The sequence below is a fragment of the Gobio gobio genome (assembly GCF_949357685.1).
Source record: "Gobio gobio genome assembly, chromosome: 11".
NCBI lineage: Eukaryota > Metazoa > Chordata > Actinopteri > Cypriniformes > Gobionidae > Gobio > Gobio gobio.
Genome location: NC_137104.1, coordinates 23,507,127 through 23,523,421, shown reverse-complemented (window position 1 = coordinate 23,523,421; position 16,295 = coordinate 23,507,127). Strand labels below are relative to the sequence as shown.

At 36.5% G+C, this 16,295-nt stretch overlaps 1 protein-coding gene across 1 annotated transcript in view; it reads left to right on the top strand.

The window, feature by feature from the left end:
- Positions 1–16,295, top strand: part of syt11a (synaptotagmin XIa) — a 33,642-nt gene continuing 17,347 nt past the window's right edge. Inside the window, exon 1 of the mRNA XM_079829504.1 lies at positions 1–253. Within this exon, the coding sequence (XP_079685630.1) occupies positions 208–253 (46 nt within the window). The 5' untranslated portion in view covers positions 1–207. The remainder of the gene's footprint in view (positions 254–16,295) is intronic.

Genomic DNA, 16,295 nt, shown 5'->3' with positions numbered 1-16,295 from the left:
ACTCGCATCTGGAGCGGAGGAGGAGGAGGCGGGAGCGCGGGCGCGTCACCGAGCGCATCTTTGAGGAGCGCGCAGGCACAGAAGAAAACATCCTACAGCTCGGCCACCCATTCAGCTGGAGGATCGGCCTGAAGAAATTCATGGAAATAAAATAGAAATTAATTCCCTTTGCTTTTTATTTTTTGTTTTCTGATCACAGCCAAGCCAATGGACTTCAAAATGGCCGAGATTACTAATTTAAAACCATCCTATGGTAAGTGAATGGATCTATCTATATTTACGTAATGATAGGCTTTTACTGAATCTGTATATAGAACTGCGATGGTGTAACGAAGCTAAATTATTCGACATAAGTACTATTGGGTGTTTAATTTATTTCTGTTTCAGATTTTAGATATACCGTAAGTTTTATTTTGTTTAATACATATTCTGAGCAACGTTTTCTGGGCAGTATGTTTATTTAGCCTACAGTAAATCTGCTTTACCACATTATATTATATTGTATTATAGTGAGATAGGGCAAGTTATTTTGGTAATAACTGATAATAAAATAGATCCTGAAAATCTTAATTTTCACCCATCAAGTGTAAAGTGCAGCACCGGAAATAGCACATGAAGCCTAGGCTACATGATTCACCTGAGACGCATGAAGTGTGTTTATGTTCACACACATGCTGCGTCATGTGTTGGGTCATTTCATTTGAAAAGTCTCAAAGTAGCAATAAATGTACGACTAATTACTTGAGTAAAGGCGTGTTTAGATCAACTAAACTCGCATCCCTGATGACACTGCGTGAATTACGTCATGTCTCTTCACGAGGCGAGGCGTCAGCTGGATCAGTTCGTGCCTTGCTGCTTTATTCCTAATTGAGTTACAATTTACTCGAAACTTCAATACATCATGTATTATAGCTATCTTTATAATGGCATATAATGCAATCTGTATTACTGCGATTAGGCCTACATGTTTTCAGAAAGATTGGTAACCACAGTCAAATTACAGTTAGCCTATACATTAGGCTACTTTCCTATTCCTGTTACTAATGTATAATGTTTTCATATATTATGACTAATTAAAGGTCTAACTTTGTATATGTATATAAGTACCAAATTATATAGGCTAATGTACACAGAGCATATATGATTTTATCAGGATTGAATAGGTATAATATAATTCTTTACCATCAAAAAACCCCATCATTGTTGAATAGCAAAAATTTATATTAAAAATATCTGTCTATTTTATAAGCAGCTGCTGTTATTTGCCCTGGTAGCCCAACTCACTATACAATATAATATTATATTTTTTTAAAAAGTATATAATTTGAACATACCACCCAGAAAATACTGCTCAGAATATTTAGTGAAAAATAAACCATGATCCCATTAATCTTATATCTGATTTCAAAATTACATTTTATGTTGTTCAATGGTTTTAAAATCATTGACCGTCATATATATGAGCTGTTTTCTGGGGGATTATATCACACGCCGGGGGGAGGTGGACAGTTTTGACGCGTTTCCTGGAGAATGCGAGTGATGTAGTTTGGGTCAAGTATTTTAGGAACACGTCTGAGGCATCTTGGATCACAACCCACCGCGTGGGAGTTGCCTGGAGACAGAATCAGCAGCAAGATGTGTGCTCGAGAAGAAAATAACCAGCACTAGTCCAAGCAGATAAACAGAGATTTAGGATTTCTGAAGCCATGAAGGAAATAAAACCCTTTACTCCTTCAGTATTACAAGTTTTAAAATTCGATATAATGTGACAGAACAATAGAAAACCAGGACATGCTGGATGTGTGTGCACGGTTTTTGAGAGTAGACTGTGGGTGGGGCTATCTAACACAACGCCACAGAAATAGAAATAAAGCAACTAAAACACATAACAAAAACATACTCAATTGCATTGAATGTAAACTGGTAATGTACAATCTTAAAAGTATACTTGCAGATATATCCATGAAATAAAATGCCACTTAAGTGTACATAAAGAGAGTTCACTTTCATGGCTATATTTTCTAAGACATGTAAGTACACTTTTTAAAAAAAAAGTGTTTTTTGTAATAATGTCAAATTAAGGGCTTTACTTTAAAGCTAAGAAGTACACTTATTTTGATGCGTTGACTAACATACTTTAAGCACATGTAAAGTCCTTAATTATCATTTTAACTCTAATTCGATATTATATTAAAGTTAATATAATTGAAATGTATTAAATTGCAACTTTATCATTACAAATGTGTACAAATATTTTAAATACAATTATGCAATTTAGTTTTAAAAACATTAGGCTACATTCAGTTCAAACTTAATACTTTAAAAGTATATTAATTCTGTAATAAGTGCTCTTTTTAAAACTATGTTTAAGTTCACTTTTCACAAGAACTGGTAGCTTTATAGAGATTTCTGATATATGACATCAAACAAGTTTGTATATTGCTGTCTCCAACATGATTAATCGACAAGCGATAACAGATATTGATGCCACAAAGTAGTACCAGATATATTTAGAGGTAGCTTGCTTTCTATTTAAACTGGGTAGCTCCGCCTACATTTGAATATCATTGGTCCAAAATCCCATATCTGATTTTGTTGCTTCATATAGCAGTGTTGCTGTCAGTGTGAAAAGACAAATCACACCTGGTTAACAGGGTGCAAATGATTGAAAATGGTGAAACAAGAAACTGAATTCTGTCAGATTAAGGCTTATTCAATATTAATCAAATGTTAAGTCCTCTCAGATAATAACATTGCCTTCATTCATTGATTAGGCAGAGAGTCGAATGACCTCGGCATCATTTTCATTGGCAAAATAGGATCAAGAAAAGGCTTTCAGGAGGGAAGGTGCAGGTCAAGTCTCAAACGTCAATAGCATCTCTCTTTTGCTTGTTTTACGAAGATTTTGGAAGTAGATGGAGTGACGTCACGTTATACTTGGACTTTTATATAGCAATTAAACTGGATCATGTTCCATCTCTTTTTACTGCAAAGGAAAAATTATTAATAATTCAATTCAAGAGTTGTTTTTGAAGAGGAAGAGGCTTTGAAGTGATGTTCAGCCTTGACTATATTTGACCTTAGCAAATCACACATATCTACAAAGTGTACATGTCTTGTTCTCTCTTTCTCTCTCTTGTGTGTGTGTGTGTAGAGGGTGTGTAAAGCTGCAGTGATTGAACAATGGATTGATTTATGCGTGTGACTGGTGTCAAAGTGACAAGTATTCTCTGTCCCTGCTGAAATCCAGCACACAGTGTCTCTACAACACATACTCATTTTCACCCTGCTGGTACTGACATATTACCACTGACAGCAGATATAGACAGGGAACCGTCTTGACATGGCAGCCTACTAAACCTCTTTGTGATCCTGTTGAACAGGGAGCAAAACTGTGGGTGACGTATATGCGAAAACAAAAGAAAGGGTGAAAACTGAGAATCTGGCAGTGCTAAGCATCATTATTCACACCTGTCCGCTCCGTGACCAGCACATCCTCTTTTCTTAACCTCATCATTTTCCTATCCCGCTTTCTCTTAATTTCTACTCATCACAAACCCCACCCTGCTGTGTACATCTCAGTGGTGACTACAGACAATGGGATCATTTCTCATTTGTGGGCAATTTTGTCCAGCTTATTAATCATGTGGGCCCACACGCATACACACTCGTATTCAGCACACACAGTTGTGTGTACTTGTGCAACTGAAGCGCATTGTGGAGTGTGTCATAATCAGAGTCGTGTGTTTGGTGCAGATAATGTATTGGTTTTTTGAAAAATGAGCCGTGCTGACGTGCATTAATATCTGTTGAGATAAGTGCCGTACATTCTAGAGCATTAAAATAAATGGGTAACATTTTACAATAAGGTTTCATTTGTTAACATTAGTTAATGTATTAACTAACAAGAACTAACCATGAGCAATACATTTGTTACTGTATTTGCTCATCTTTGTTAACATTAGTTCATAAAAATACAGCTGTTCATGGTTTGTTCATGTTAGTTCACAGTGCATTAACTAATGTTAGCAAGATTTTAATAATGTATTAGTAAATGTTGAAATTAACATTAACAAAGATAAATAAATGCTTTAGAAGTGCAGTTCATTATTAGTTCATGTTAACTAATGTAGTTAACTAATGAACCTTATTGTAAAGTGTTACCAATAAATGTTAGATTTAAAATTTTTAATTTAATACATTTTATTGAAAAAGTGATGTTTGACTTTAAGTTGCCATCACTATGTTATGCGGTTGCTAATGTTTTGTGAGTTATTTTATCATGTTGCTAAGTAGTTGCTAGGGTGTTCTGGGTGGTTGCTAGGGCGTTGTTATGTTTGGAGTTATTTTTGTGTGTTACTAAGTGGTTGATAGGGTGTTTGAGGTCAAGTCCGGTCTTCGACCACCCATAGACCAGATATTGTGGCTTGTAGAACCTTGTGAAAAAGAAGTAAACGTTTGCATACTTTTAAAAAGAGGAAATAATATGTTTAAATGGCCGTGGACACGACACCATTTTCAACTAAAAACAAGAAACTTTTAATGCGTTCTCGCTGTTCATTTACATGACAAAGCCATTTTAGGGCAAACTTAAAAACTGGTTTCAAATAATTTTTTTTTGAAAACAAACACGTCTCTGTGTAAACTACAAAAATGTGAATTTGTGAAAACGGTGATGTCATGCACATGAGTATTATGTGTTCAGTCTATAGGTGCGTAGTGTTTCTTTACAAGGTGACATCACCAACTACTTTAGTATATCAATCAACACATCGAAATAAATGTACTTAATTAAAGCATGACAAAAGATTATTACAACAAAATGATTTCAAATGTACTTAACAGTAAAACTATAAATGTGACATTATTACAAAGTGCACCACCCCCTGTGGTGAAAATGAAGTTTTTAAAGTAGCACTAGGTAGTTTTTGCTCTCGGGGTCCCCCTACAGTTGAGAAACAGTATTATCCTCTACTACTGTCGTAAACTGTCATTCTACATCAGTGGATGCATCGCACGTGCATTTGTTGACAACTATGATAGCCCTGAACACTGCAGGAGGAGTTCACGTGCAGGTGTTCTGCTTGCGTCGCGTGAGAAATGTCTTCATCCCAGGTACAGTGGCAAATGTTTCAGCATGTCATATGAATATAATTTCATGGGTTTTATTTTTTTCAAACGCCAAATGATGGCGATGCTCACGTTTACAAGCCAGCGTCATTATAGTAGCCTAGTCTATTGGTTCCCGTTTTACAGAATCTATATGATACTTCAATTCAATGTTTGAGTGGTAGGTAATACCCATATATCGTCAATATTATAATATCAAGCTACCCTAGATGAATCTGCAAATTTGAAAAATCGATTTGCATTATAGCTTGAGGAAAGACAAATAAACCAATATCACAGACATGTTAGGTATCCTAAAATATGATTTTGTACGTCTTACGTATTTACTTGCAAGAATGTGGCCCCTCCTACTTCAGCTCACGCCAACGAGCAAACGCTGGCCCAATGTTGATTCTCGTCCTGCCTTTAATCCGATCACTTTCTCGTTTCCTCTTTTTGCTTTCCTCCAACAAAACCTTTGCTTTCTTATTTTTCTTTGCTGCTTCGGCCATGACTATAACATTCGGCAAACAAATGATAGTTTTTCTCGCACGTCCGAATTTAAGGAAGTGGGGGTGGTGGTGGAAGTGACGTATATGCCGTAAAGCAGTCGAATTTTGTAGTTCTTTTTTTTCTCAAAGTTTAAAAGTACGATTAAAAACAATACAGACCCCGTCAGGCTATGGCAGACGTGTCATTCAACCTATTGTAAGTCGATGTATCATCACAAGAGGTTTGAAAATATATTATAAAGGTTGAAAAGTAACCTAGTGCTGCTTTAATGTTGTTTATATACCGATATGTGGTGTTTTTAAAGGGGTGATGAATTGAGAAATCACCTTTCCCTTGAGCTTTTGATATATAAAAGGTCATGGTAATATAAGAATATCCTGTAAGTTTCAGAGCTGAAAACTTCCTTTTTAGTCAAAGAAAAGCTTTTATAGACACCAGGCCCAGCAAACGTCATCTATGACGTCAAAGGGAGGCAAGCACCGCCTCAACAGAAGAATATCAACGCCTACTTCATCACTGCTTGATTAGCCCCGCCCACCGATTCGTGCATGTAACATAGGCCTAGTGTTAAACCTTCGAGCTACAAAGCAATAAACATGCGGTTGAGGATTACAAAATATTGTGCAGACTGGGTTCAAAAGTAATGCAACATGTATGTACTGCAACAATATAATGCCATAGATCTAAATGTAATGCAACACTTTTCACGATTAGTTAACCATGAGAGCTGTAATTGTAAAAACGAGCTAAAAGAGGGAGTAATACTATTTAAAATGCAAAGACGTTAGCAAATCACAGCAGTGGGTGTTTACACTGAGCTCTCCCAGCAGACACACCCCTTAAAACGGAGCGTTCAGGGCAGAAGGCTAAAATCAGGGTAGGAAAAATGCCTTTTATTTATAAATTATAACAATTTTTGATGTAAAAAGCATTCTAACATAAGTGCACCCCAGGAAACATCATAAAACAATAAAAAAAAAAAAAACGCAGTTCATGACCCCTTTAATTTGATTTAATACAAACCATGTGCAATTTCATAAGTCAACACTATTGCTGATTATTTTATCCTAGAAACTGCATTGAACCAAAGGTTTGCTGGTGGTTCTGACGTCACAAACTAGCTTATAACCAATCACAGCAATGTGTGGGCGGGCTTTAGCATATCATTAACTATGCTCTGAAGCAGGGGAGTGTCAAGAGAAGCCGGGTTATCCCGGTATGATTTTTCTGTTGATATGAAAAATCGGGTACATTTAGCAATAAGCGGGTGAATTATGTATATGACGTATATTGTTCAAAGCATTTCTAAGGATGCAGATTTTTAGAAGGCTGCTGTCTGACTCTGAGACGGCAAACGGAAACATGGTTTGTGTATCATTAGCAACACATTATTAGCTGTTTGATAACGTAGTCAAGCAAAAGGCTAATCATATTAATTACCGTTATGTGTCCGACGTTATAAAGAGCGATACCATTGTGCAGCGTTTACTACAGTATAGTTGATCGTGTGAGTGAGTGGATGCGGGGCTAATTTGCATATTCATGGTTCCGCGTATACTACATTAAGCAAGGGCGTAGAGTTACATTCAAGCTATTTTAAGGCATGAAGAATTTTTTTTTCCCAGGATTTTTTTTTTTAAATGTAATTTTGGTGATCAAAGATGAATTTTAAGGGATACATTATTGACTACGGGGACTTTAAGGGCCCTATTTTAACGATCTGAGCTCATGGTCTGAAGCACATGGCGCTGGTGCACTGTCCGAATCCACTTTTGCTATAGCAACTATAGTTTAATGAGGGAAAGAACAGTTGGCGCGCCAGGCGCATGGCTCAAGAGGGTTGTACCTAGTATCTTAATGAGTCATGGGTGTGTTCTGGAAGTAATGTGCAATAAACCAATCAGAGCCTCATCTCCCATTCCCTTTAAAAGCCAGTTGCGCCATGGCGGATTCGCTATTTACATGGCGGAATTTGCGAGCGGAAAGACTGAACGCTTCTCCAGAGCGGAATCCTTTTATTTTTAATATTTAAAAATGTTTGTGTGCTAAATTGTGTGTTTGTAAAATAAATAATAATGTAAAATGATAACTGCGCCAGGCTGAAACTAGCAAAAAACATTTGCGTCGCGCCTGGTGTCGCATTGCTATGATAGGGCCCAAAATGTGTTAAGAAACAGTAACGAAAGTGTGCTCTCTTTAAGTACACTTAAGTGGCCTTATATTTAATTGAAATTATATTATCTACAAGTGCAGTTATACAATATACTTTTAAGAATGAAAGTAGGCTACACTACAAAAGCCATTCAATACAATTAAGCTTCTTTTTTTCACATGGGATTATGGCTTGAGTCTCTCCTTTAAAGTAAGTCTATGGGATTTTTGCACTCGTTTTAATATAAATTAATAATATAAGTTTGATACTATTACTGAAAGTAACAGCACACTTCTAAGTAAACTCCATAAATCTCATTCGTGTCTGTAGCAGAAATGGTGTGGTGTAATACTTAATGGTTCGGTTTTTGTTCAATCCTTAACTAAAATTTGAACAACTGTAATAGTATTAGCTTGAGCAACCACTGCTAATAGTTATTTCAGAGGTCATTTAGATACTTATTACCTAGTATGTCAGATTTCAGCTTGAATTGTGACACTAATTTATCATTTATGAAGCAATTACCAGAGTGAGAGCTGAGTGTATCAGCTGGCAAAATGATTATTTCCTTGTGCTTCTTCTCTCGGAGGGGTCGTTTCTAAGCAACAGAAGCAGCTGGCTTTTAAACATGCAGCCAAAAGTGACATCATTGGACTCGGAGTCCCTCTGGGGGTGGTAGTGTCCAGTTGAAGCAGCGAGGGGTACAGCCTTTGTGTGGACAGAAAAAGGGCGGGGTCGACAGAGGCTGGGGGTTGGTTGGTGGAAAAAAGACAAAAAAGAGGGAAAGAGAAATCAAGAATAATTTAGGTAAAATGTCAGGAAATATTAAGCCAGCAGGGTCATATTACAGAAAATTAACAGATACAGTTTGGTTTTAAAGATGCTAGTTTTAGTCAGGAATTTCAAGCATCTTATGTCTCCTTGTTCGTTTTACTCTACACCCATCTAAGAGAGTTTTTTTTTCTGGGGTTCATGGTACCTGAAATAAACTTTCATTAAGACAAGCATTACTATTGCTTATTCTTTAGGGATTATTTAACCCTCAAATCATGTTACTTATTGAGGAGAGCTGTAATGCTATTTTGTGTTATTATTTACCTAAGCGATTTTTGCCTAGGGGATGATAAAACGGATGAAAAAAATCCCATTTGAGACTGAAGCAGGGCCCGAGTTATACACTTGTGGAAAAGAAGAACGAAGTGCACTTAATTGTATTTAATGTGCACTTTAATATGTTTTTTTTTTAAACTGAACTTGTAGATAATAGCCTATAATATTAATAAAATAAAACACCACTTAAATGTAAGAGAGTATACTTTCATGTTTCTTAACACATTTAAGTACTTAAATTCACTGTGTAATAATATCAAGTAATTAAGTTTTTAAAATACAATTGAAATATTATGTTTAATAATCTTTTGTCTTGATTTAAAGAAGTACACTTAATTTGATGTGTTAACTAACATACTAAAGCACAAACTATAATACATTTAATTTCATTGCAATTAACATGCAATTAAGTATCAGAAATCATTACATTCAGTTAGTACTTAAGTATATTATTTGAAAGTATATTATTATTTCTATAATAATTCATATTCTTTTAAAAGTGTGCTAACGTGTAGGGGAGAGCGGGGCACAACCTAACGCTTTTTGACTTTCTCCGTTTGTGTAAATCCACTTGGGGTTCAGAGTATTTATTGTTCCCAACATTAATTACACACATGTCTAGTACAATTATGTAGTTTTGTTTCATTAATACAGTGTATACTTTTTTCTTGATTTACCCAGAAAGAATGGAAGTGAAATGTGACAACATGCCCCATAGGTGGGGTAAATTTGTAACATGTGGTGGGGCACAATGTAACATGACCAAATAACAGCTTAAAATGTCATCTGATATAATCAAAAAAATATACAAGACAAACTAAAATATTTTGTCAACAAAATACAATTATTAACTTTTTAAAATAAAATAATGGCATTTTTTAATCATTAAAAATATAAGCATTTTTGAGTTTGACTACAAACACATTGCTAAATTCAGCTATACAGCGAAGTTCAAAACATAATAATAATAATATCTTCCAGAGATTGTTTTATTTTGGCGCAATTTTTTCTCTAAATAATGTTGATATGGCAACTAGTAAATACACTAAGTTGCGTAATTCTGGCATGTGTGGAAAGGGTTAAAACATGCACGTTACAATTAACCCTGCGTTACGTTGTGCCCCGCACTCCCCTACTTCTTTTTCACAAGGCACAGGTGGGCTGTTTTGACCTGGCCTGCCTCCTTTTTCGGTGGCGCTGGTTCCGGAAGTATCTTTTAATAATTTTTTTCCTATAGGGATTTTAAAATAGTCATAAAATAGTTTTATAAAGAGTTATAAGCCATGAACCAAGCCAATCAGATTTGAGGTGAATCACAACACTACAAACTTATTTGAAGTAAAAAAGTTTTTGTAAACCGGACAAAAAGACAAAGGTACAAGACTTTGTTCTTAAAGGTTTAAGTGAGGGAAAGAACTACTATCCCATGAAGCATTGCAAACATAACCAAATATTAAAAAAAAAAAACGATTGAGAAATATAAAACTACTCATTTACAAATATTGATTATATGTATAAACACAATAGGCATATCTATACAAACATTTCAGTATTTTTGAGAGCGTATAGGGAGATCGACTTGATTACATCATTTGCAGTGCTTCAAGGGAGTGGGCGGAGCTAAATACTCTCTGATTGGTGTATTTTTCTGTACAGCAGGAATATGTTTAAAAAATAAACTGAAATAAGGATTCAGCAGAAGTAAATACCATGGGTTAACAACCTTGTAGGTCACTTTAGGTCTGTCTTTAAAGGTTTATAATTTATCATTCAAAATCATTTTCCTAGTGGAGAAAATTAATATTTTTACTTCCAGAACCCAACTCTTGCACTCTATAAACACTGCTTAGCACTCTCTTGGCAACCATGATGGCAGTTTTCCATGAACAGCCATCATTCATTAACTAACCTAGATTAAATCTTTTGTCACATTATTTTAATAGAGGTCTTAGGTATTCATCCCTCATTTTCAGGAAACCTGTAGAGTCTTGGATGAGTCACTTTTGAGTGGTCGTGAACTGCAGTAATAGGCGAGTTCTTTGGTAATGCAGCACACCATCTTCCTCTCAGATTGAGGCCAGCAGAGCATTAGTGATGTTTTACATTAAAGCAACAAACTATGCTGTCGGTAATCCTGTCAGAAATGTGGTCAATGCTCTGTGGGTGAAGGAGTGTGTGTGTGTGTGTGTGTGTGTGTGTTTGTACATGCTTGCTATAGTTTATATTTGAGACAAGTGAGACATAATAAATTTTTATTATGATAAACACAGACAAAAGTCTTAGTTATGGTGAAAAGTAAGATATTCAGCAGAAATTTAGACAAGTACAATTGAGGTAATTTGTGTACAATTGAGGTGTTAATTTTGTAAAAACATTTCCCCCCAGCCTAGTGTATTGTTCCAATTGTACCACATTTTTTAAAACGGCAGCAACGTGACAATGCGCTGAGCATCTATTTCACGCTGAGCGCTGACATTTTTTTTGGTCGCTCAGAGTTGAAGAATGCTCAAGTTTGGGTAAAACGCAGCGATCATCACTGTCACTCTTTAACCATCCGTCCAATCACAGTGGAGGAGGGGCGGGACAAATACCACAGCGTCCAACCGTTACATCCAGCTGGGACAACGGCAACATACTACAATAACAAGCACAATAGTGTCTCAAATGAAAGAAAACGCTGCCCTGCACAGAGCAAGGCGGTTTCAGGAGTGCGTTGCCATTTTCAGCTGACTAAAACACTTTGGTGGACACACAGCCTTAAGGTTCGGTCACATTTACAGCTGTTCAGTGAAATGTCAATAGGAATCACCACGTGAATGTAGACCAACAGAAAACAGATTGATTTGAAAGTGACCTTTGTGTGAGCTATGCTTCATACATCGCTACACCTTTGGCGAAAGACAATTGACCTTTTTAGCCTGCAAAATTTAGAGTCTAACAGACTACAGCCCTTTTGTTTTGTCATGCACAACTTCCAAAACAAGATTGGTAATTACCACTTTTTGTAAGTTTGTAGATTATTTTATCATTATTTTAACAAACGACACATTTGACTGTGCTATTTTGTGACAAACATCCTAAAAAATAAAGGTTCCAAAAGGGTTTTCAAAGCAATGCCACAGAAGAACCATTGTGGGTCCCTAAAGAACCTTTCAGTGAAGAGTTTTCCAAAGAACCGTTTTTTTCTTAGTGTGAAGAGCATTTTAATAATCCAAAGAACGTTTTTCAGTATAAATAACTTTTTTTTTTTAGATGTTCCTCATTGAACCATTGATGGCCAGACTGGGTAAACCCAGCCTGATCTGCCGGCGATTTGATTTCGCCCTGTAACTCAGTCTGGAAACCTGTACATTAATTTCTACTGCTTCTGTTACACTTTTGCGGGAACCAATCATAGATTGGCTTATCCACCTGGCCCGCTATTGGCGGGTTTAACACGATGACGGATAGCGAAGCGACGGGTTGTTGCCCGTTGATCATGCCTCACGTGGTCTGATTGGTTGAAGGACTATCCAATTGCATACAGAGTCTGTATTGCATACAGAATTATGCTCCTTTATCACGCCTCTTGTGCAGTAGAAAATACATAGCAGACTCCCCAGACCAATGTTCAATCTTAAATTGAGCTTGGTCTGGTGATAGCCAGACCAATTGATGGTAATAAAGAACTTTAAAATGTACAATTATACAATTGAATAAAAGGCCATTTTCAGCAGCTGGCTTGTCTCCCCAGACATTATTGTTGTATTTTGTTGCTTGGGCATGTGGTTTGTTTCTGTGCTCCCATTGGCTGGCATTTCCTTAAGAAGGCTGTTGTGTGGGGTAGGAGAGCACATCCTGTTCTCATCAGCTCACTGAACCCGGGCCCAACTCAGAATTCCAATCAGCTCTGACTGGCATGACGAAAGAAAGGGACCTGTTGTTGCCACGGCGACCTGAACACTTCACCACCCAGGCCTTTGCAGTTTGGCAAGAGGAAAGAAAAGATGAGAGAAGTGGAAGGGAGGAGAGAGGGGCAAAGAAAGAGGGGTGGAAGGCTGTGAAATGAATATAACAAAAAAAGAATAGGGAAGAGTGTCAAGTAAGTAAATGGAGAAAGGAAAGAGAGTGAGACAAAGACAGAAAAAGCAGAGGGAATGGCAAAGAGCCTGTGGCAGCGAATCTATCAAAGAAAGCACCCTTTAAACTCACTGTGCTACACACAAAACGAACAAGTTAGTTTCCATAAGTTAACATGAAATGTTCCATCTCTAAAACGATAGGTAATATTTCTCTGAAACAACACATTTTCTGCAGACGTCATGCAAGCTAATTGGTTAACCAGTGGCCAAATAAGTATTTTGGCATTGTTCTAATGTTGTACGTTTCTATATTTTATCAATAGTTCATGCAATAATTTAATAGTAGTTAATAGTGGTCGACTTTTATTTTGGCAGCGTTCAGCAAATTCACATTTCTATCATATGAACAAGCCTTTCAATATCTAATAAACATTTAATGCCACACACTTCTACGAATCCATCTATTATATATATCTTTGAGTGTGTCTATATTAAAGATTCAAGTTTAATTTTTTTTTAATTGATTCACCTGCAAATAATATATTTCTAATTTTTTTAGTAAATATTATGTAAAATGAATATGAATTTAAAGGTGCAGAAAGCTATTTCTGGCAAACTCACCACTTAGCCAACAGAAACACACCCTCACTCCATTGCTCCGCCCCTAAATAACGGTCATGCAATGAAACAGGCAACGACCAGTGTTGTAGTCATCGGGTTTGAAGCGACCACATACTCAGACTACCCCCCTCCCAACTTGGGACATGATTTTTTACTCCCCAAATCGTGATTTTTACCAGGGAATTCCCCCTGAACGCGATTGGGCGGGTTTTGAATAGCAATTGGGCTGGTATTGTTATGCAACCCTGGCAACAACTAACAGCTGTTGCATCAGACAGCTGTCGCAAGTATGGAGGAATCAGCTGTGATTCAACAACAGCATACAACAGTATATCTTGGTTCTGTATAGTATAGCGAAAACCAATTACTCATGTATCAAGCAGAAACAAAGCAGCCTTGGCATCTGTTTTCAGGCCTTCCCGCTCTCTCTAACGTCTCTCCAGTGCTGTTAACGCAGATCCTAGCTCTTGCCTGATTAAAAGCCGTCTTTTTCCCATGATATTCCTCTGATCATTTTCTCATCTTAATCATCTCTCTTTCTATAGTCTTTCTTCAAATGTCCCTCTTGCTCACTCTCTCTCCTCCCCCATTATGAGTGGACATGCCCCCTATTGCTGATTGGCTACAAGAGTGTTTTGGTGCCCCATGGATCGGTCTAATCCGCTTTGTTTTTTCTTCTTCTCCTGTTTACACAGCCAGGACTATGTACAAACACAATAATACAGAGCAGACATCTAGCAAACATTCACAAAATTGTTTCAATGTTTCAAAATTGTTTCAATTTTCAAAAGTGTTTCTCTGAAATGTCTTACTGCACCTTTAATCGCAGAAATTGTTATACATGTTATTTACAATCTTTATATTAAATAGTGTGCTATCATATCGGCTATCGGTCATCGAAAATATGGTTTATGTAATAAATACAAATAAATAAATATGTGTACAAAAATATTATAGTTTAATCTGTATATTATCTTAAAGCTTGTAATTATAAAGGCACAATCTGTAAGATTTTTAGATTAAAATATCCAAAAACCACTAGAACAATGTTATATATTTAGATTTAGTTGACTTGTGTATTTACATTATCCTAAATGTTTCCAACAATGTTTAAATCCAGAGAAATAAGCAATTTTAAATAAAATCGTGCATCGCCTATCAATGACATCATACTCGCGTTTCCCTTGATTTTATTTTGTAGAAACCATGTAAACACCAAAGATGCTTTAATATATTATGTGTTTTATTAGACAGGTGAGCAACAGTTTTATTATATTCACAGAAAACGAATCATTGTTATATAGCTCAACACAGTTAGGCCCCGTCCACACGGAAACACGTTTAGCTGTATACGAAATTTTTTTTTATCGTATCAGCGTTTCGTCCACACAGATCCGCCGTTTTGCGAGCCTGAAACCGATATTTTTTTAAACCGGGTCCCAGAGTGGATGAATCTTAAAGCGACACCCTTGCGTTTTCGTGTGCACAGCCAATCCGTATATTTTGTGAAACAATGATGTTATCACTCCACGTCCCACACAGTAAAGACTAGAAGGGATACAACTACGGGCACTGGATATGCGCACATCATTATTGCGTCATTTAATTACTGTATTTGCATTAGGGTTTGGGTAGGTGTAGGCGTTAATAAAACACAATCTGGTAAGTAGCAAATTAATTTATTGTTATTTTATCGTGAGATTTTGCCTCACTTCTGACCGTTGCTGTACCCCTTCTAGCCACAACTCTTCTCTGTTTTTAGTGTATTTCTAGCAGAATTACAGCGCCACATACTGACCTGGAATGTATACTACATCATTTTGAGTCTGTATCAACGGTTTGGTGTACGCAAATATTTCTTGTTTTCCTGATTTACAGCGAGTACCATATTTTACCATCCCTAATATCGATCTAGCTAACTGCAGTGTGCAACAAGTGTCTCATAGCATTATATAACATAACTTTCAACACACTCAAATGTATCTAATATGATAAAACAGCGCTGTGTCACCCCACATACGATTGACCGGAAGAAGTGGAAGCAGTCGTCTACTGCATAATACAAGCTCCTGCTCTCGAGCCGTGTGTCATGCTTGTCTCTCATTAGCAATTAGTAATGTTAATAAATCTTTAATACATTAGCTCATCCATGAATATGATTTCTGCCCGAGCCCTGTCTGATTTTTTTCCACCTGCTGTAGAGGTGAAGACAGCAACTTCCCTGATTCCGCAAAATCAAGGTGTCATCAAGCTACACCTTTGTTTTGAATAAGCGCCCTCTGGCGGCGAAAATTACATATTGTGCCTTTAAAGAAGAAACAACGTCCAAAACAATTGACCTTCTAACGAGACACTGTAACAATGCAGCAGTAATGTTCATATTCACGAGTTTGGAAGTCATAATTATAACGTAAATGTCAATGTATCTTTTCTACATAAAATTTAAAAAAATTGTATCTACGAAATAATGAATAAAGCACATTGGTTGTGTTTTTGCTTCAATTTAAGAATACTATATAGTCTGTTGCGATTGTACAATGCTATGGTATATTGTACATGCAACTTACTGTAGATGTCTTATATTGTAAATGAAAAAAATAATCATTTTAAAAGATTTTCCACTGCATCCATTGTGCCCCACAATTTTTTACAGACACGCCCCCAACTCGGAAACTCCAGATGATGGACGGCAGTGGAATATTTGACCTCTGAATGCCACGATTGACCTG